General features: G+C 46.7%; 2 protein-coding genes across 2 annotated transcripts in view; one reads left to right on the forward strand and one right to left on the reverse strand.

The window, feature by feature from the left end:
• Positions 1–7,640, forward strand: part of LOC110192849 (proton-coupled amino acid transporter 1-like) — a 59,989-nt gene extending 52,349 nt beyond the window's left edge. The window contains exon 11 of the mRNA XM_020964250.2: positions 3,054–7,640. Within this exon, the coding sequence (XP_020819909.1) occupies positions 3,054–3,277 (224 nt within the window). The 3' untranslated portion in view covers positions 3,278–7,640. The remainder of the gene's footprint in view (positions 1–3,053) is intronic.
• A 3,756-nt stretch (positions 7,641–11,396) lies between these two features.
• Positions 11,397–20,461, reverse strand: part of FAT2 (FAT atypical cadherin 2) — an 87,750-nt gene continuing 78,685 nt past the window's right edge. The window contains 4 exon segments of the mRNA XM_020964281.2: positions 11,397–13,183; positions 14,403–14,887; positions 17,023–17,176; positions 18,350–18,794. Coding sequence (XP_020819940.1) covers positions 12,663–13,183; positions 14,403–14,887; positions 17,023–17,176; positions 18,350–18,794 — 1,605 coding nt within the window. The 3' untranslated portion in view covers positions 11,397–12,662.

Below are 20,461 nucleotides of genomic sequence, written 5' to 3' on the forward strand. Positions count from 1 at the left end.
ATAGAAGCTTTTTGTGGAAGGAGATTGTGTTTTCTCTCTCTTTGTTAGGGCAAGCTGTAATCTGTGGAAGACACTTCCAGTGGCAAGAAAATGAAAAATTAGGAGAGAGAGCATCAAATTACTTTTTCCCCCTCTTCTTTCTGGTTTTCTTGGGATCAGAGAATTTCAGAGCTGGAAAGGACCTTAGGACGACTCCCTGCTCAGCTCCAGCTCAGCTCTGATGCCACCTTCTAATTGAAGCCTCTCCTGGTCTTTCCAGTGGCTGATGCCTTTACCCCCAAATTACTTTGTATATATTTAGTATTAATTTATCTGTGCACTTTTGTTTTCCTCCAGTAGAATGTAAGTTCCTTGAGGAGAAAGACTTTCATTTTTGTATTGTTATTTCCAGTGCCTAGTACTGTGCCTGGAACATAGTTGTTGTTCAGTCGTTTATAACTCTTTGTGACCTCATTTGAGGTTTTCCTGGCAAGATATTGGCATGGTTTGCCATTTCCTTCTTCAGTTCATTTTACAAATGAGGAAACTGAGGCAAACGAGGTTAAATGACTTGCCCAGGGTCACACAGCTAGCAAGTGTCTGAGGCCAGATTTGAACTTGGGAAGATGAGCCTTCCTGAGTCCAGGCCTAGCTCTCTATCCGTTGTGCCATCTAGCTGTCTCCAGAACATAGTAAGTGCTTAATAAATGTTTGTTGAATTTAATTGAATGCAGTGTATTAGAATTGGAAAGAACTCTAGAGATCTAGTCTTCCTACCATTTTATCGAAGGGGAAATAATATTCAGAGAGGTTTACTTGCCTAAGGTCACAGAATGAATTAATGGGACTGTAACTCAGTCCTCCTGACTCCAGCATTGTACCTCACTGTACCACACTCAGTGAGTGAGAAGTGTGTCTCGTAAGTGCTTCCTGCATCCCAAAGTGCTTACTGTGTGCTGTGCTAACCTCTGGCAATCGAAGCAGAGAAGGGAGTCTGTTAGAACCGAGCCTGCCATGCAGAGTGATGAATTTGAAAGAAGTCTTGGGCTTATTTTAGGAGATTGAGGGCCTTTCTGGTCCAAACCCCACCACATACTAGCTGTGTGAATTTGGGCAGAACCCTAAACCTCACGAAACCTTGGCTTATTCTATCAGTTGTAGTCAACCCCTTCCCCCCATTCAGGCTGATTTGAAATAATACATGAAGAAACTTTTTAATAAACCAGAAACTTTTTAATAAACCACAAATGACTATATTAATATGATGTATTATATTATACATTATTCTTTCTCAGCAGGAAGTGAGTCAATCCACAAATGTTTATTAAGTAAATGCTTCCTGTGTGCCAAGCACTGCTTTAGGCACGGGGGACACAAAAGCAAAAGTTGGAGCAGTTCCTGCCCTCCCAGAACTGTACAGTCTGGTGAAGGGAGGCAACTTGTACATATAGAGGAATAGGCAAAATAGATTTGAGGTCAAGGGGAGAGACTAGCAGTGGGGAGGCTCAAGAAGGGCCTCTTGTGCAAGCTGGTGGCCATGAAGGAAAGTTGGGATTCTGAGAGCTGGAAGCACATCTGGCAGGGGAAACGGCTGGTTCAAAAGTACCAAGGCAGGAGATGGCATGCTTTATATAAGAACAGCTTGGTTGGACCACAGTTTGCACGAAGGGTAGTAATGTACAATAAGGTTACAAAGGTAGGCTAGAGGCAGGTTTTGAAGAACTTTAAATGCCAAGCAGAGGAATTTTTATTTGATCCTGGAGGCAATAGGGAATCATTGGAGTTAGTGAGGACAGAGTAATGTGGTCAGGTTTGCATTTTAGGAAAATCAGTTCGGTAGCTGTGTGAAAGGAGGGATTAAGAGGGGAAAGGTGAGGAAGGGAGACTGATTTGGAAGCTGTTGGAATCGTCCAAGCAACGAGTGTTGAGGGCCAGAATTAAGATGGTGACTGTATAAGTTGTGAGGAGAAGGTGGATTCAAGAGATACTGTGGAGGTAGAAACTATGAGATTTGACTGTTGATTGAATATGTGGGGAGGAGTCAGAGGTAACCCTGAGCTTGTGGTGCCTGACTCACTGGAAGGATGTTGGTACCTTTAACAGAAATAAGAATGTTTGGGAGTGGGGGCAGGACTTGGGGGAGGGGGAAGATGTTGAGGTCTCTTTTGGACATAATTGAGTTTCTAATGTCCATGGAATTTCCTATTTGAATTGTCCAGTAGGTAACTGGTGATATGGGCCTAGAGCTTGGCAGAGGGGCTAGGGCTAAGAACATATTCTGGGAGTCACCAGCATAGAGAAGTACTATGAGCTGATGGGCTCACTGAGAGTGTAGAGAGGTAAGAGGACCAAATCCAGAGCCTTTGAGAGTACCTATAATTAGGAGATGTGTTGTGGATGACAATCCACCAAAAAAAGGCTGAGAATGAAAAGCCAGGTGGGTGGGAGGAGAACCAAGAGAAGATAGGGCCACAAAAATCCGAAGAGGAAAGAATACCCATGAGGAGAGGGTGGTCAGAATCAAATGCTGTGAAGAGGCCAAGAGGATGAAGATCGAGAAAAGGGCATCCCATTTAGAAATGCAGAAACCACAGGTGACTTTGGAAGAGTGATAAAATTGGAAACTATATCATAGGGAGATTAGAAGAGGGGGAAGGGAAAGGAAGTGAAGCTAATAAGTAGAGACAGCATTTTCAAGGAGTTTGGCTAAGGGAGGTAAGAGAAAGATAAGACAGTTGCATATAGGGACAGTAGGGTCTAGTGAGGATTTTTAAAGATGGTGGTGGGGGAAACGTGGTCATATTTGTAGGCGTAGGGGAAGGAACCAGTACATAGGTAGAGATAGAAGATTAGAGGGAGAAAAGGATGATAGCAGGAGCAGTTTACTTAAAGGAGAGGGGATCAAAGGTATGTGTAAAAGGGTTATTGGCCTTGGAAAGGAGAAGGCAATTCCTTCATCAGAGCTCAGAGTAAAGGAGAGAATGTTAGGGATGATGCCAAGGAAAAGGGGCAAGTGCTCTCTTCTTGTTCTTTCATAGGCTGATCATAAATAGAAGTTTCTTCTCCTCCTGCAGGTGTCTTGGCCATCTTGATCCCTCGACTAGACCTCTTCATCTCCTTGGTGGGCTCTGTGAGCAGCAGCGCCCTGGCCCTGATCATCCCTCCACTCCTGGAGATCACTACGTATTACTCAGAAGGCATGAGCCCCATCACCATTGCTAAGGACATCTTGATTAGCGTCTTGGGCTTCACTGGGTTTGTGCTGGGCACCTACCAAGCGCTCTATGATCTGATCTAGCCAAGCGTGTCTCCCACTTTTGCCAACGTTACCAGTACCTTTGTACAGTGACCTTTTCGGTACGTTCTCTGCGCCAAGCCGCCCCACCCTACCAAATGTCTGTCGTCAAGGCCTCCGGTAAGGCCAAGGATGGAGTAGGCTAGGTAGGGGCTACTTTTACTTGTCAGTCGGGGACTGGCCAGTGGGACTGGTTAGATTGTGGATGATTCCAATAGTGATGGTCATCTCTCAGTACTTGTTTTACCCCAACACTTTCCCACCCATCCCCTCCCCTCCTGCATTTTGTGGCTTTGATCTTACTGCAGCACAACTCTCTCCATCTTTTGGCGATTCACCTCGATAGTTTCCTCTCCTCCGGGCCAAGCCTCCACAAAACAAGGATCATGGTCCATCTGTTTGTCTGCTACCCTTGCTCTTTTACCTCTGCTTTTCTTGCCTTCTGGACTCTTCCGGGGGGCAGCAGAATACTTCAAGTTACAGTTTTGATCCTGGCTTGATCCAGGTTTTCTGGGGCACCGTAGGCAGCACCTTCCCCTCAGAATCTACCACGTATGGGGTACGAATATGAGCACGTTCCTTATCACTTAGCACTTCGAACACACTCTGTACTGTCTGAGTACAAAACCTTTCTGTTTTATTTCAAGTTAGGCCTCTGCTCCTGAAGTCTCTCTGAGTCTGTAATTGCTGGGGTCATTAGACCCAGCTTATTCTTACCAAACCTCACCCTTGCTCTTCCTATGGAAAATATGACTTGATTTAAATTCGTAATTTATTATACATTTAGCATAGAAATGGGGAAAGCAGCCCGCTGCTCTCGTAACCATCTTCTAAGAGAAGATTAATGCAGTTGGGACAAGACTTGAGGCCCACATGAGGTCAAAAGACAAAATGTGTCGCTGAAAGTTTAGAAAATTAATTCTGTAAGCCAGGTTCCTCAGTCTCTATGAGAATTGAAAGGGGTGGCAGGCTCCTTATTGGCATTGTGTATTGGAGCCCTGAATCCATCTCAGTCTGGTTAGACTGGCAGCATATGTCCCTGCCCCATTCTCCTTCCTGGCTGGGGGTTGTGTATCCCATTGACAAAGATTAGAAGTCAAGGTCAGAAAGCCTAGTCCTTGAGGTTGTATAGAAACACAGCAATTGAGGAATCCCCACCATGTGGGGTGAAATTCTGTTGTGGAACTTGATTGAGTAAGGAGGTCAGTCAGAGAGTTCTACATAGTGCAGGCGTTGCTGGCTCCAGAGCTGTCTCTCTGTCCCACACTTCCCATGAACCCCATTAGGGGACGTGCCTCCTTGGCACACTGGTAACACTATTACAAGGGATCCCATCCTATTCTTCCTATGAGGCTTCCTTATGTGCCAGGGCATTGGTTGCTAAGATCCTGAGGCCACCTTAGCTAGCCTAAATTAAGGTTTTGGAAGCTTCCCAGTCCTGAGTTTGAGAAGGGGCTGAACTAGCCTCTTGAAGAGGAGTCTCACCTATCTAACTTTTTACTGTTTCCTCACCCTTCCTGCTTAATGATTGGGAAGTGATTCCAAAGGGCATTAGTGAATTCTTTGGCTGTGTGTGTTAGCCCAGAGGGTTTTAGCAAAGGTCCATTCGGTGCCTCTCTCACCCTTCCCTGTGCCCTCACCATAACTTTTTGCTCTTCTGGCCTGGAAATGCAGGTGCCTTAGGGAGTAGGTTAGGGAAGGGAAGTTTATCTCTCCATCTTAGCTTTGCCTTTTTGCCTTCAAACAGGGCTCAGGCTTCTATGTGAGCACTCGATGCTTAAATCAGTGCAGTGGCTGAGGGTAAAAGCTTCAGCTGAGGCCACCCTGTGCCTCTGAAATCAGCAGGATGTCAGGGGTTCCTCCTCCAAAACCAGGTATGGCTAGATGTCAGGTGCAGGGGTCTGAAGAAGGATTTCTTTTTAAATGTACTACAGTGTCTCTTAATAGATAAGAGACACTTAAAAACTCTAGCAGCAAAGATTTACACAAAACAATCAAACTGAGGACTTTTCTGGTCCTGTACCTGTTAGAACCAGATTACAATTTATAACTTGGTTCTGGCCAATGGGAATTTTGTTTTTCATCCCATGCTGTTAGGGGATAGCAAAGGGGCTTGAAAAACAAACGCAAACTGGAATGGATAGGAGGTTCCGGTTCTTGGGTTCTTAAATTTCAGAAGAGAATTTAATAGGTTTTTTTTTTCCTCCCACTATCGGCCACGCTTCTGGAATCTATGTAACCACCCTGATATCAGCTTAACAGTCTGTCCAGAATGGTCCTCAGTCCTTCCTCCCTCCTCTTATTTCTTTGTAACCCCTTCTGCATCAATGCTCTGACCTAGGCAGTGACCTCAGGGCCTAGAAACTTGAGACAGAGACCCAGGACCTCCCAGCTATGGAGCAGAGGCCAGGTCATAAGGTCAGCTTTCTGCTCCAAGGTCTCTTAAGGGACCAGTGTCTCTGCTTTGCACTTTGTAGAAACTAACCTAAGGGCTCTGTCCTCTTAAGGGTGCTGGATATGTAGCTCATGCCACATGGGGTAGAAGTACTCTGAGGCCTGCACTGCTTCTAACAAGAGCCCTGCCTGCCTGAGCTTGACTTTCCTGGGAAGTAGTTATATGAGATCCCTCAGCTAGGGGACAAAAGGCTTAGAGGGATGCATGCAGGCATGAGGAGCTTTTTTTTTTTTTCCTTTGTCCTCTGAGTAGAGAATCAGAGCCCTAAAGACCCTGCACTCTGGGAAGTGGCTCTCCACCTACCTCCATAATGTTCCTATCCTTTCTTTGTTTCTTCTTCCCCTTGGCATCTCTTTGCTTGGAAATATTCCAGGCTTTTTACTGCAAGGGACTCAATTTCTCTCTGGGTTCTCTTTTGCCTAGACTGGATGAGTTGGGCTGATCTCAGCCAAGGGTACACTGAGAGAACCTCAAAGAATGCAGAGCTCTTTTCACCCAGCGCCAGAATTGGGAGCAGGGGTTTCCTAATCTTACTTGACAAAGTACAATCCTACTCATCTAGAGAGGGGGCAAGGAGAAATTCCTAAATTTACTGGGAGCTAGCTGCTCTATCCTGGTATGTTGGGTTCAGGTCTCCTGTCCCTGGTAACATCTCTCTTCACAAGGGCATTATTTATATATTTAGTGCCATCCAAGTGTAGACTGATGAGCACTGCTGTGCACACACAAACCCTGAGCAGAAGTGAATAGTTTTGTGTTAGCCTAGACCCTGTTGCCTATAGCCTCCCCATTCTGTGATCCAACTTCCCTACCCTAATTAGTATTGGATATGCTTAGTACCAAGACCTCATCCTTCAAAATGCTATAATCCGCTCCTTCAGAAAACCTTCTAGTTTTGTGAAACCCTGAAGGTAGTGAAAGCGAGCTGGTAAATTGGGAAAGATCGCTTTCCTCCCTCTCTGCCACCTCTCTAGATAACCTGTTAGGAAGAACAATGCCTTCTTTATTTAACACTACATGCCCACTTCATACTTTCTTCAAGTGTAACAGTAAAATCCCACTCATTGTTTACAGATTTTATTCCTTATTTACTACTGCAAATGAATTGGTCTGAGTGTCTAATCTGTGTAATAAGGTAACAGAGTCAGCGCTTGGCGTTGGGCAGAACATTATGCTGCTTACTCTCAGAAGAGCCATAAATTTGCCACTTTCTCTTAAGAGAGCCATAAAGTGAAAATAGTCTGATTTGGTGACTACAGAATTGCCTGGTATTTGAAATTTGCAGAAAGGACCAAATGATTGTCCATGAGCACAAAGTGAACAGACATCTTAGACTATGGCTTAGGCAGGGGGAGACTAGAGAGTCAAAGGGTATGTTTTGCCTTTGAAACCTTGGGCAGAATGGCTTAGGCAGTTTATCCCTCTAGCTCCAAGGTGGTTTGGCCTAATGGTGTCAAGTTTCTTCTGAATCTTTGTACCATCAAAGTCCCTTATTGGTTTGGTACCAGCGTTGGGGCTGGGCCAGGGGCAGAGAGTGCATGGTTAGAAATAATTAGGTTTTGTTAACATCAGGAAGAGGTTAATGAATTACCAGAGGGTTAAGTTTGATGTCTGACAATTACTGAACTGAAAAATCAACCAATCATGTTTACCATTGTCCAAATGGATAAGAGAGTAGAAAGTCTTAATTCAGTGTAAGATTGCCAGGTGGCAGATCCCAGTAACCAGAATATCGCTGTATAATGCAGCCGCCAGGAGCTGCTGGTGCTGTAAGTGTTTGGTGCCTGTTGTATTTCTGTTAAGTGCAGACGTGGCTCAGGCAGGGCCTTGTGGGGGGATTTCGTGTTTGATTCTGCACGGGGATCATGCGTTTTTCCTTTCAATAAATGAAATGGTTTTTTTTAATTTTGAGAGGTGTCTGCTGTTGGCTTTGTTTTCATGGTTTGTTTTATGTTGTAGTTTTGTTTTTTTGGGGGGGGTTTGTGTTGTGTTTTTTTTTTTTTTTTGGTGGTGCAAATGTTCCTCGTCCATGTCTCTGGACATGATGGGGGTGCTAGATGGGAAGAGAGAACTGAATGTGTTACAGTGGGAAAAACACTAGTTTAGGAATCAGAAGATTGCATTTCCTGTTTTAGCACCATCAGCACATACAGGATGTGCTAGATGCTGGAGACAGAAACAAGGAAAACCAGTCCCTCACCTCAAGGAGCTTACTTTCTTCTGAGAAGGAAGCAGTGTTGACATAGATAAGTAAATGCAAAATCATTTGAAGAGGGAGACAATACTGTGTCCTAGAGGAAGGTCAGGAAAGGCTTCCTGTAGGTGGTGAGCCTCACAGGAGGCTAAGGATTCCAAGAGGTGACAGTGAGGAAGAGAATGCATTCCAACCATAGGAAATGGACAAGGGCAAGGCAGGGAGCCAGGAATTGGAAGGAATAGACTAAGTTTGAGTAAAGCAAGTGGTCCTACTTTGGGTGGAATCTAGTGTGTGTGAAAAAGAATAATGTGAAAAAAATCTATTAAAGATAAATTAGAGCCAAATTATGAAAAGCCTGTATTTATACTAAAGGCAATAGGGAACCACTAAAAGTTCTTAAATGCTGGAGGTGACATGGCAAGACTTATACTTTTAGGAAGATTATTAAGGTGGCTTCTTGGAGGATAATTAGAGAGGGAAGAGACTGGGAGCAAGGAAATCAGTCTAATAAGATAATAAATGTGAAAATGCTCTGTAGTTACAGCATCCTAGAAATAGGAACTGTACAGCTAGATTCAGGTCAGAAAGATAGCATCTGCGTACCAGGGTTCCCCACCCCTAGCTTAGACTCTTCTGTGTTTCCTTTAAGTGTGTAGGCCAGAACTGAATCCAGTACTCCAGGTGTGCTCTGGTGCCTGAGAGAGCACATACTGATTTTCCCATTGCTGCTGATAGTTGTTTGGGCCTCATTCATATATGTCAGGCCTCCGAGGCTTCTAGGGTGATAGGCTAACTTTGCTAGAAACATCTATGTCAACACTACATGGAGAATCAGGGCTCTGAGCCAAGGACTGCTGACTGGGTTGCTTCCTTCAGACTTACAAAAACCCATCAAAAATAGAAAAAGCCAGAAGCAGAGGGTCTCAGGAGGCTAAGAAGTTGGGGGATTGCTGTTTGATAAACACTGACCTGGAAAAGATACCAAAGCCCAGTTGCACTGAGAATTTTCAATAGTTTAACAACCATTCTCTTCTCAAAATAAATGCCAGCATCAAATTACGGGTGATGATGCAGATGAAAAATGCTCACCTGAGAAGGAATCTTGAAGATTCTTCTTTCGTTCGACTAAAGAATGCCCTCTGGTGGCCAGGTCTTAATAACTCTAAAAGGGAATACAGGCACAATGGCTAAACCTATCATTGACCTCTTGGAAGCAGGCTAGCTGGGAGGCGATAATGACCACCAAAAAGCCCTTAGGATCAACTTTGCCAAGTCCTCACCCCAGTCATTATTCTCTTCTAGCATCCCTGACAGGGTCGAGGGGAGAGGCCATCCAGGCTCTGCTCTAGAGCAAGCATCTCTAGGGAGGTGGGCCCTAGGGAGCTCTGTCATTATTGGAGAGCACTGAGCATTAGGAAGTTCTTTCTTATTGAGTTGGAGGTCTTCTTGTATCTTCTGTTCATTGCTGCTTGTTCTGTTTTCTGGGGCCACGCAGAAGCATAATTCCTGAAACAGTCCCCTGCCTGGTCAAGTTGGGGAGTGGGACATGTTATTACGAGAGGCTGGAAGTGCTGGTGGGAAGGATCAGGGCACGCAGGAAGCAGATGGTGGTTGTAAGGACCGGGGGAGGGCAGTAGGGACTGGAATAGTAGTAAAAGGCACAGTTTCCACAAGTGCCCTTTGAGGGTTATATAGCAACCAGTATCCCAGATTTAACCCAGGCGCATAGGTCTTAAAGGTTGCCTTTGCCTCAGTGGCTCCCAACGAAAGGGTATCTAGTACGCTGTGTACATAAGGCTACATGCACCACTTCTGATTCCCGAAAGCCAGCCCTCTCACCTTCCTCCCCAGGGCTTCACACAGAAGACTCTCCCTGGGGCCTAGAGAAGGATGGGGGTCCTTTCAGCAAGAAGCCTTTCTCAGTCCTCCTTAATGCCAGTGCTGTCTCTCCATTTATCCTGTCTGTATCTTCTCTGTATGCCGCTGTTTGCATGTTGTCTCCTCCCATTAGACTGTAAGCTCCCGGAGGGCAAGCACTGGTTTTGCCTTTTTTGTATCTCCAGCACTTAGTACAGGGCCTGGCACGTAGTAGGTGCATAGTAAATACAGTCAGTGCTTGTTGACTTGTCTTTTCCTTGTTTGAGATTCCCATAAGCGTCACCTGAAACTGTCTTGGATTAAAGAGTCATATCAAGTGGCGCAAGCGGAGGAGGGGAGAGACTCTGCCAGTTTGAACATTTTTCTCTCCAAGCTGGAAATGACTTGGGTGTAAATTAATAATAAAGTAAGTAAAATAGTTTCTGGCAGACTAGCCTGAATTGCAGTAATACAGTAATAGTATTAACATTTTTTCCTCAACATTCCCATTGCTGTTGTCTACTAACCCTCCACTCCAGCAACATCAGCCTCCTTCCTCTTGTCCAGCCTCCTGCCCAGGCCCTGAAGCTCATTCGTATTTGCAGGCCTGGTCCAGGGAAGTGTAGGCCTCTGTTCCATCATTCTGTTCCCTCACCAAATCCTGCCTATCATTTAGAGACTAGGTCAAGGAAAAATAAAGCTCATTTCTATAGCACATTGAGGTTGATGAAGCACTTTCTTTACAACCCTGGGATATAGTTAAGTATTATTATTTTATAGATGAGGAACCAGAAAAGGGATTTATCTGAGCCACACAGTGTAGATGTGGGATCTTCTTTAACCTTCCTAGCCCACACACATCTCTCCTCTCATCCATAGGCTTTTAGATTTAGAGCTTGAAGGGATCTGAGAGGCCATCTAGGCCACGTCTCTCATATAAGGATAAGGAAACTGAGGCCCAGAGACATTAAAAATGACACACGCAATTTCACACTGGTGCAGAGCGGGTCGAGCCAGGATTCCAACTCCAAAGCCACCATCCTTTCCATCGCGCTCCTCTGCTTTGGTCATTGGGCACTACAGGCTACTGTTGTTTCCTTTTCGTGGATTTATGTGCTTGTGTCCCTAGTGAGACTGCAGGCTGCTGGAGATGCCTTCCCCCCAGGAGGGCAGGTAGGTGGCACAGTGGATAGAGTGCCAGGGTCTGGAGTCAGGAAGACTCCTCTTCCTGAATTCAAATCTGGCCTCAGACACTTACTGGCTATGTGACCCTCAGCAAGTCACTTCACCCTGTTTGCCTCAGTTTACTCATCTGTAAAATGAACTAGAGAAGGAGATGGCAAACCATTGCAGTATCTTTGCCAAGAAAACTCCAAATGGCGCTACAAAGAGTCAAACGTGACTGAAATGACTGAACAACAACAACAATCCCCCATGGAACCTGGCCCAAAGTTGGGCCCACAGGAAAGGTAAACGGATGCTTGTGAGATGGAAAGCAGACGGTGTGGGCCAGTGGAATCCACTTCATAGCCTTGCAGCCAACCTTGCTAGACCCCTCCCCATGTACCATCCCACCGATCTAACTCAAGCTAGGCAAGAGCCAAGAAGTTCCAGAAAATAAAATAAAAGTTCTCTTTTATTGTAAAAAAAAAATCCATTCACACGTGTCAGCATACACACTTCCACACACCACATCCGTTCCATTCCAAGGTAGACTTTCACAGATACACAGCGATCAGTGCAAATGCTCTGTGAAAGTCCCCAGTTTTCTTCAACTCCAGAGATGATACACGAAAAGGCAGTGGACCCTAGTGAGGGATGGGGAGGTGGGGGGCAGCCAGGGGCCTGAGTCCCCATCCCCACTCCCTCTCCCAGCTATGTACATTTACCAGACACATACGAACACGTGTATGCGTGCACACCCACACTGACACCTCCATGCATGGGTGTGGCATCACCTCACAGAATACTGGGATTGGCAGGCCTGGAGTAGGGGTTTGGAAACAGCAGGTGACTCTGGAGAGCCATGTGAGGCCTCAGACCACTGGACTGATGGTGAAAACTACTGGCAGATTCCGGGTGGCCATCCCTGACCCAAGTAGGTGTCATAGACCCTGTCTTCATGAATGGGGCAGGCCCCAGAAACTAAGGGCGGAGAAATATGACAATATGAAAGACAATCATTCTGGCTTCATGGGCCTCCTGAAGAAACGAACTCTTCAGGGATAGCTAGAATGTGGGATGTAAGATCTGGGCAATCCCCATGCACCTACTTGCTCCCAAGCCAGAAAGGCAGGACAAGTTTTCATATCAATCATGGGTTTGGGGTCTGCGGGCTCAGGGAGTGGTGGGCCATACCCCCCAGGGCCAACCCTATCCTTGGAGAGTAGAATTTGCAGGCCTCTATGGGCCCTGGTTTCTCAATGCCCTTCACCATAGCCCTGGAGAAATGATACTGTTAGGGCCATAGACCGTCTAAAAATGTAGCCCTTGTTAAGCTAAACTGGAGACTCAGGGCCAATCCTGTCTATCTGAAAGACCAAGGAGAAAAAAAAAACGGCCAAAAGCCTTGCCTCCTTAGCTTGAATTCAAGACCAGTTTCGCCAACCCAGGCAAAAACTTCCTAGGCAACTGGTCTGTGCTCTCCTGGTTATTCAGGGGCTGGGGGCCATCTCTGGAGCTGTAAGATATAGTACCCACAGGGCCACCCACACTCCCAGGGGAAGTGTGTGGCGCCTAAAGATCTGTTTGGATGTTGTCAGGAGGAGGAGGGGCATGTGACTTCTCTCCCATGCTCTCCCTTGAGAGAGGAAGGAAGGTATCCAGAGGGCCAAGTCCCTTTCTCCCTTCTGCTCTCGTCCTCCTCTGTGGCCCTGCAACTAAAACATGACCTCCTCACAGCTGCCGTAATCACTCTCCACCATGTCTGATCCCTCGTAATGCAGTGGGCGACCTGGTGGGCAGGGTACCACCTCACAGTCTGCATAGGAGGGTTGGGCCACACTGAGCCGGACACTCACCCGTTTGTAGGCCCCCTCAGTAGGATAGAGAGGGCCCCCGGGCTGCAGTAGGTGAGAGGGGTAGTAGCTGATAGCTGTGTATTCATTGGGGCAGGGACTATGTGGACGTTCCCTTGGGTCTGGACTGGGGGGTGGCAGGGGCAGGAAGTCCTCCAGGTTTTGGTTGCTATATCGGGGTGGGATGGGGGCCCGCTTATTGGTTGACTCCAGTGGAAAGGGGAAGCCTCCATAGAGGGTGGATGGCTCAGGTTCCACAGAAGGAGGTGGACCACGGTGAGGTGAAGCTGGCAGTGGGGCCGGGATCACCTCGTAACGGGGATATTCCTGAAGCTCAGCTGGTGCATATGTAGGGGCCCAGAAGGTGGCTTCTGCTGGGTACACTGGAAAGAAAAGACAAGGCAATCAGTTCAAAGCCCCCCAAACTTCTGTGTGGCTAAGATGCCCTGGATCTCCTCACTAATTCTGGCTAATAAGTGACCATGAAAGATGGGGTAGAAGATAAAGGTGAGGAGACCGCAGTAGAGAAAGACTGGAAGATTCTGTGGGAGGGTTGGGGGTGGTAGGGGTTTGGGGGAGTAGCGCTAAATAGGTAGGTGGGTCAGATGGCTTGATGTGAATGAACTACTTAGGAAATCAGGATTTGTTACTAGAAAGGACCACAGAGCTAGAGGAGATTCACATTTTACAGATGAAGAAACTGAGGCCCAGAGAGATTTCCCTAAATCCCTTACAGAGATAGTAAGGAAGTGTGACAGGATTCAGACCAAGGTTTTCTGACTCTGAATGCAGTTGCCTTTCAGCTGTATGAAACCCTGCTTCTGCATCTGTCCTGTCCCAGTCAAGGCTCCTTACACTCAGGGCCAGGGGTACAGGGCAATGAGGGGGCTGGGGCTTTGTCATAGCCCATCCCCCTCAGTGATGTCTGAGACACTGGCTTTCCTGATCAAAACAAATACACCTTGGCCGGAGACCTAGAGCTAGTTCCAGCTTCCGTGCCAGAGCAGCCAGGACAAGCATCAGGGGAAAAGGCTGGAGGTAAGAAAGATCCAGGCCACATTCCCCTGAGGACCAGGACCAACCCAGAGTCTCTGGACATAGTTCTCTGTGGGAGTCAAGCCCTATAGGAGGTATGTGAGATAACTCTGGAGCAAAGGGCAGGAGAGGAGAGAGAAGCCTGCTGTCCTTCCTGCAGGCAGGGCAGGGTCACAAGGTCCAGGTTAGAAGGAGAGGAGGTAGCAGAGGAAAATCAGCACCACCACCACAATGACCACAACAACCCTAGCAGGTAAAGCCAGAACTTTTCCATTGTCTTCTAATAGAAAAAAGAATGAGATCCCCCTCCCCCCCCACTCCCGTCCCACCCTCACCCCACCCTGAAGATTATCATCAGCTCATTTTGTATAGGAAATGGAGAAGGAGGGAGCCAACCCACAGAGGAACTCTCCAAGGAAGCAAAGATGCCAGGCCCTTGGATAAGGCCATAGATGTCCCCCTCCCTCTACCATCTTCCCCACCACTCCCAGCCACTTTGCCTGGAAGTTCCCTCCCACTTTCAAATGCCCCCTATCCCGACAATGAGGGGCGGGGCAAGCGGCTCACCCATCTCTTCTCCAGCCCAGGTGCTCTTAATGACGGACTCATTGTCTGAGTTGGAAGGGGGTGCGGCAGGTGGGAGGTTGGGGGCCACGCTGCAGACAATCATGCTGCGCTGCCGCTGGCCAGGGCCAGGCCCGAAGGTGAGGAACTCGGGCGTCACCGAAGCCTTGTGTGACGCAGGCCCCACACAGTCCAGGTTGTTGTGGGAGCCAGTGTCCAGAGGGTTGAGCTCGATAGGCATGGTCTGAGTGTCCACCCCAACACTCTTGGCAAAGAGGTCAGGGTCGTCCTTGGCCACAGGTCTGTGGGTCTTATCTGGGTGGCAGTAGTAGCAAAGGACCATGAAGCCGATGGTGATGAGCACAGTGCATGCTACTCCAGCTGCTATTATCTTAATCTCTTGCTGTCCATAGCCCCACTCTTGGTGGGCTGTGGTCTGGGTTGTGGTCTCACAGGGCCCATTTGGGCACTCAGCCATCTCCTCACACCTTGGCAGAAAGGAAAAGTGAGGCCAGGGTGCAAAATCTCTGCTCACTTCCCTTTAGTGGACCCCATACCCTCATCTGCTATGTTCTGTGCTCTCAAAAGAGAGGTTACCTCCTCCATGCAGCCTCCCCTGATCATTCCCAGAGTGATCTCTCCTTCATCTGATCTCATTGCACTTTATGACCTTTCTATGAGTAAAAACGGGGTATAGACCTGTGATTTCATGGGTATGGAGAATTCCTAAGAGGAAACTCTTCACCAATGTAAGTTGTCACCTTCTCTGTCCTCTGTGGTCTTAGATTATTGCTTTAAGTATCATGTAAGGTTAGGTGACTTGTCCAGAGACACACAGCTGTTATGTATCAGAAATAGGACCTGGATCCTTGTTGTCGTTCGTCATTTCAAATGTGTCTGACTCCTCTTGACTCTATTTGGGGTTTTCTTGGCAAAGATACTGGAGCGGTGTGCTGTTTCCTTCTCCAGCTCATTTTATAGATAAGGAAACTGGGGCAAGCAGGGTGAAGTGACTTGCCGAGGGCCACACAGCTAATACGTGTCTATGGCTGGATTTGAACGCAGGAAGATGAGTCTTCCTGATTCCAAGCCCAGTGCTCGATCCGCTGCATGACCTAGCAGCTCCAAGGACTTGGACCCTTCTTTATTTCCAGGCCAGCTTTGTCCACTCCATCACACTACCTCTTACTCTTTTTACACACTCACCATGGTTGGCTTTGTATTTCTCTGGCCGTGTGTGACCCTAGGCACTTAACTACTCGATGCTGTAAACCGCTTGATTCTCCAAGATTCTAAGCTTAGAGAAGAGGACAGCCTGGGCTGGTAGAGGAAGTTCCTTGCTGGGAGGAAGTCCCAGGTCTAGTACCTATCCCAGTCTGCGTGCCTGTCTCATCTCTGTATACTAGATTGTGAGCTCCTCAAAGGCAGTGACTGTCTTATTTATCTTTCCCTCTTCTTCCACTGCTTTGCACCTAGAGGAGGCACTTACTGTTTGCTGAATAGTTTATTAAACGAATGAGCAAACAAATGGCCAGCCACATTCCACAAATCAGCGGCCTAGTTCTAGAGAACTGGGATTTGGATCCTCATTTCCTGATTCCAGAGCTCTGTCCCCTGCACTCCACCCAGTCCTCTCCTCAGGGAAACTGAGAAGGTTTCCAAGGGCCTTCCAGTAGGATGGGACTAGGGAGGAAACCCTTGGTTCACTTCTATGGAGTAGCATCTGGCTCCACCTGGTGTCTGAGAATCAAGACAACAGGGAAGCAATGGTGGAAAGAAGGTTGGCCATCGGAGGCAGATGCCCCAGTTCTACCAAAGGCTCATTGTTATGACCTAAAGACCTTAGTTTTCCCGTGTGTAAGCTGAGAGGGTTGGATTAAATTACCTCTAAGGTCCCCTCCACCTCTAATGTTCTATATCCTAATGCCACTTTCATTTTTTTTTTTAACTATATGTTCTAAAGTCCTCTCATGTTAAGTAGTTTCAGTTGTGTCTGACTCTTCATGATCCCATTTGGGTTTGTTTTTTGTTTTTTGTTTTTGTTTTTGTTTTAGCTAAGATACTAGAGTGGTTTGCTGTTTCTTTCTCCAGTTTATTTTACAGATGAGGAACTGAGGCAAACAGGGTGAAGTGACTTGGCCAGGGTCACACAGCTAGTAAGTGTCTGAGCCAGATTTGAACCCAGGAAGATGAGTCATGTTCTGTCTTCCTGCTCTATCTACTACACCACCTAGCTGTCCTCTATGGTTTTAATATTCTATGTTTTTGCTTTCTTGTTTTCCCAATCCCAGTACAATGCTAGGCACACAGCAGATGCTCAGTCCTTAGAGTACCAGGGCCCCCCCCCTCTAGATTTACAGGAATGTCGGTGTTAGAGTAGAAGCACCTCCCCCAAGAAGGCCAGCATGGGGAGCCGTTGCAAGGGCTCAGTGAAGAGCCACTGCCTTTCCACAGGAATTGGCCAACAGGACAGGTTTCCCTCATGTGATGGACCTCACAGCAGATTCTTTCAGCCCTCCAAGTTGCCCCTGGTGCCAGCCAAGGGACCAAAAGACTGGCACTGATCTACCCCCTTCCCGGGGTGATTAGGGGGAGAGAGAGTGTCTGACTCCACTGGCCTTACCTGTCTCCTGTATATGGATAGAGGCAACTGCAGGAGGCTCCTCCAGGCTTGGGGAGACAGTTTCCCCCATTCAGACAGGGTCTGGATTCACAGCTCCCTCCACCCAGCTCGCAGTGGTCCCCAGAGAAAGATGCTGGACACATGCACTTGTAGCCTGGATGAAAAGAGAAACGGTTCAATGATCAAGAAGCCCAAGACTGCAAACTCTTCCAGGAACCCTGCATATTGTCCATCCTGGTCAGGCCTCCCTCTGCATTTAACTCATGGATCTGTGTCCAGATATAGAGAGTTGTTCACTTTCTGCCTTGTCTCTGCCCTCTCCTACCTGAGTGGGATTTTAGCTTTACACAAAATGATCTCTTTTCTCCTACATCTCTCCTGAGGCAGCCTGGAGTCAGGAAGACTCACCTCCCTTAGTTCAAATCTGGCTTCAGACACTTATTAAGCTATGTGACCCTGGGCAAGTCACTTCCCTGTTTGCCTCAGTTTCCTCATATGTAAAATCAGCTGGAGAAGGAAAGCAAACCACTCCAGTATCTTTGCCAAGAAAACCTCCAATGGCATCCCAGAGACTCAGGCATGGCTGAAAAATAACTGAACAACAAGAAGACTGAGTATTAGGACACTTGGGTTCTTGTTCCTAACCCACCATTTCTTAGCTGTATGACACTGAGTGTGCCACTTCCACCTCTCTAGCCCTTCGTTTCCTCATTTGTACAATAAGAGGGTCTCACTAGACCACAGAACCATATATTTTGAGCTGGAAGAGAACTGAGAGATCACTGAGTCCGACCCTCTCTTTTTACAAATGAGGAAATTGAGGCTGAGAGTGGTTAAGTGACCTGCCCAGGGTCACACAGCTGGTAACTGTCAGAGGAGGGATTCAAATCCAGGTCTTTCTGACCCCTAGACCAGCACTCTTTCCACTCCACCAGGTCTTCTTACCGCTTTGACAGTCTATGTTTTCTTTTCCAAGGCCCCTTTCAGGTTTTACAGTCTATATTTGGAGATCTCTTCCAGTTCCAACATTCTATGTTCTGTAGTCTTTTAGGGGGCCTTAGAGCTGAGGTCTTTTCTGTGTTATTCATGGACCACTGTGGCAATCTGGTGAAGACTACTGACCTCTTCTTAGCATAATGTTTTTAAATGCACAAAATAAAATGCATAGGATTACAAAGGAAACCCTTTTTATTTAAATCCAGTTACCGATTTTTAAAAAAAACAAAATAAGTTCACAGGTGTCACATTAAGAAACGTCGACTTAGAGGAAACCTGAGAGACTTAGGTTACTCCATTTCTGGGTGAAGCTGGGAGAGAGGGTCCTTACCTCCTCTGGATGTCTCTGAGCATTGGCCACCATTAAGGCAGGGGTTCTGGCTGCAGATGCTGCTCTGGGGACAGCACTGGGTGAGAGCTACCCCCTTCAGAAAGGCTGCTCTTTTCTTCTGGTTACTAGACAACAGCTCCAGTTCTTCTCTGTTGACTGTGACATCTTTCATACATCCTCGAAAGGCTCTGGAAGTCTGCTGAGGCAGGTGAGGACGAATGTGGCCACCCAGAAAAAGGTCTCCTCCAACCTGAGGGCTCCCGCAATGCTCTGGGAGCACAGTGGAAGCGTTGCCCTTGTTATCAATCTGCAGATGGATGGACATCTCTGTCACCTCCAACAAAACTAAATGCCACTCCCGGTCGCTCACAAAGTACATGGAGGAGAGGTTCCCTTGGAAACCGCCCAGACAGTGGTACTCCAGACGTGGCATCCCATCAGCCAGCTGCAAAGTAAACCCAGAAAGCCATCGGTGGGGGAATCACAAAAGCTGGGTCCCTGGTCCAGCTTTGCAATAGCCACCAGCCATCCAGTTGGAAGACAGTGGACTGTATTATTGCCTTTCTGTACTTCCCTGGTACTGGGAGTAGGAGCTGGAAGGGAGATGGCACATAGTAGGGGCTTAATGCTTTCTAATTGATTGAGGGTATAGGGTAGGCATATGTGGCTGATTTTTCCTAACTGGTTTTAAGAGTTACTTTATATTCTGAATTTATATATAACAGGAATGAGGGTTTGCTTTTATGATCTTGTCTGTTTCATGGCTTTCATGTGTATTTCATTAATAGATGACATTGTGTTAATTTTATTGAGCTCCAGAAGACTATAAAATCTCTGTAATAAAATTATTAATTACTGGAAAAACTTTTAACCATTCATAATCAAAAAATGCAGTGTTGTCTTTTTTTTTTATATGCAATTGAATAGATCCATAGAGTTGGTCTGCCAATACCAATATCTTAGACAAATGATCTGGACGGAAAATGAGTGAGGCCTAGTACTGAATAAAAGGAGATAAGGCTTGAACCACATTTGAGAAATTACACAGCAACGGCCCCAAGCACCTTGCTGCTGCAAAAGCCTGCCTCTTTAAGCCTAGTGGTTTCCCATTGTACTATCTCTATGGCTATGGTACTGACGGGGTGCTTGCGTTTGGATGCTTGTACTTGGACCCCAGTTTCTCCCTAGCCTCAGAAACACTGTCCCTGACAGTTTCTCCCCAGCCCAAGGACCCTGTGCTTAGCAATTACATGTGAGTGGGCCCCATCAAGAACCTTATCTCTCTCCCTGGTGCAGTTCCAAACAGCACCTGAAGGATTTATTAGTTTAAACTTGCTTTGCACTAGGTCATAAAGACATTCTTACCCACTACTATACTATCCTACTGCCCTACCACATTATCTACATCCTGGGCTCCTCATTAACTATATTCTAGACTTAAGACATATGTATACTCTCTACATCTATATTGTCTAACAAGACGTTGATTGGTGGCAGACTGGACAACTCTCAGTTACCCTGAACTCTAGCTGACTTAGTGATGTAGCAGGCCTAAAACCACACCTCCATGTGGCCCCCCTTGTGGGCTTGTCCTAGTGAACTCTGGGTAAAACACTTGCGCAGTAGGTATAAGAAGTGCATATTCTTTTAAGAACTGACCACTCCTTAACCACTCCCTAATCCCACCCTGAATCCCCTAGTTTGGCACATGTTTTATTGCATTTTATCCTATATAAACTTTAACTGTACCTTTCTAAGGTTGCAGGATCCTTTAAGAATCCTTGCCCGCTGAAAAGCATAACAATAAAACTTTGCCACCTTGACTTAAAGAATGCTTGAGTCAGTGAATTCATTCCAGATGACCCATGTACTTCAGTCTTTGAGGGGTCACAACCTGTCAACCTCTCAGCCCGCAGCAGTACTATCTCTATATGGCTGTGAATCACAGAACACCACAATTTCTGAATAATCAAAATTACAAGTAACCCAAAGAGTGATGGAATGATGTGTGGTGGGTGTGCTCAGGCCACAGCATAGTATGCATAAAGGACAGTCCAAAAAAGATGTAATTATCCAGGATATAGGTAATCAGAAAAGGAGGTGGATTGGTTG

Source organism: Phascolarctos cinereus, unplaced genomic scaffold, assembly GCF_003287225.1.
Source record: "Phascolarctos cinereus isolate Bilbo 61053 unplaced genomic scaffold, phaCin_HiC Scaffold_2;HRSCAF=192, whole genome shotgun sequence".
NCBI lineage: Eukaryota > Metazoa > Chordata > Mammalia > Diprotodontia > Phascolarctidae > Phascolarctos > Phascolarctos cinereus.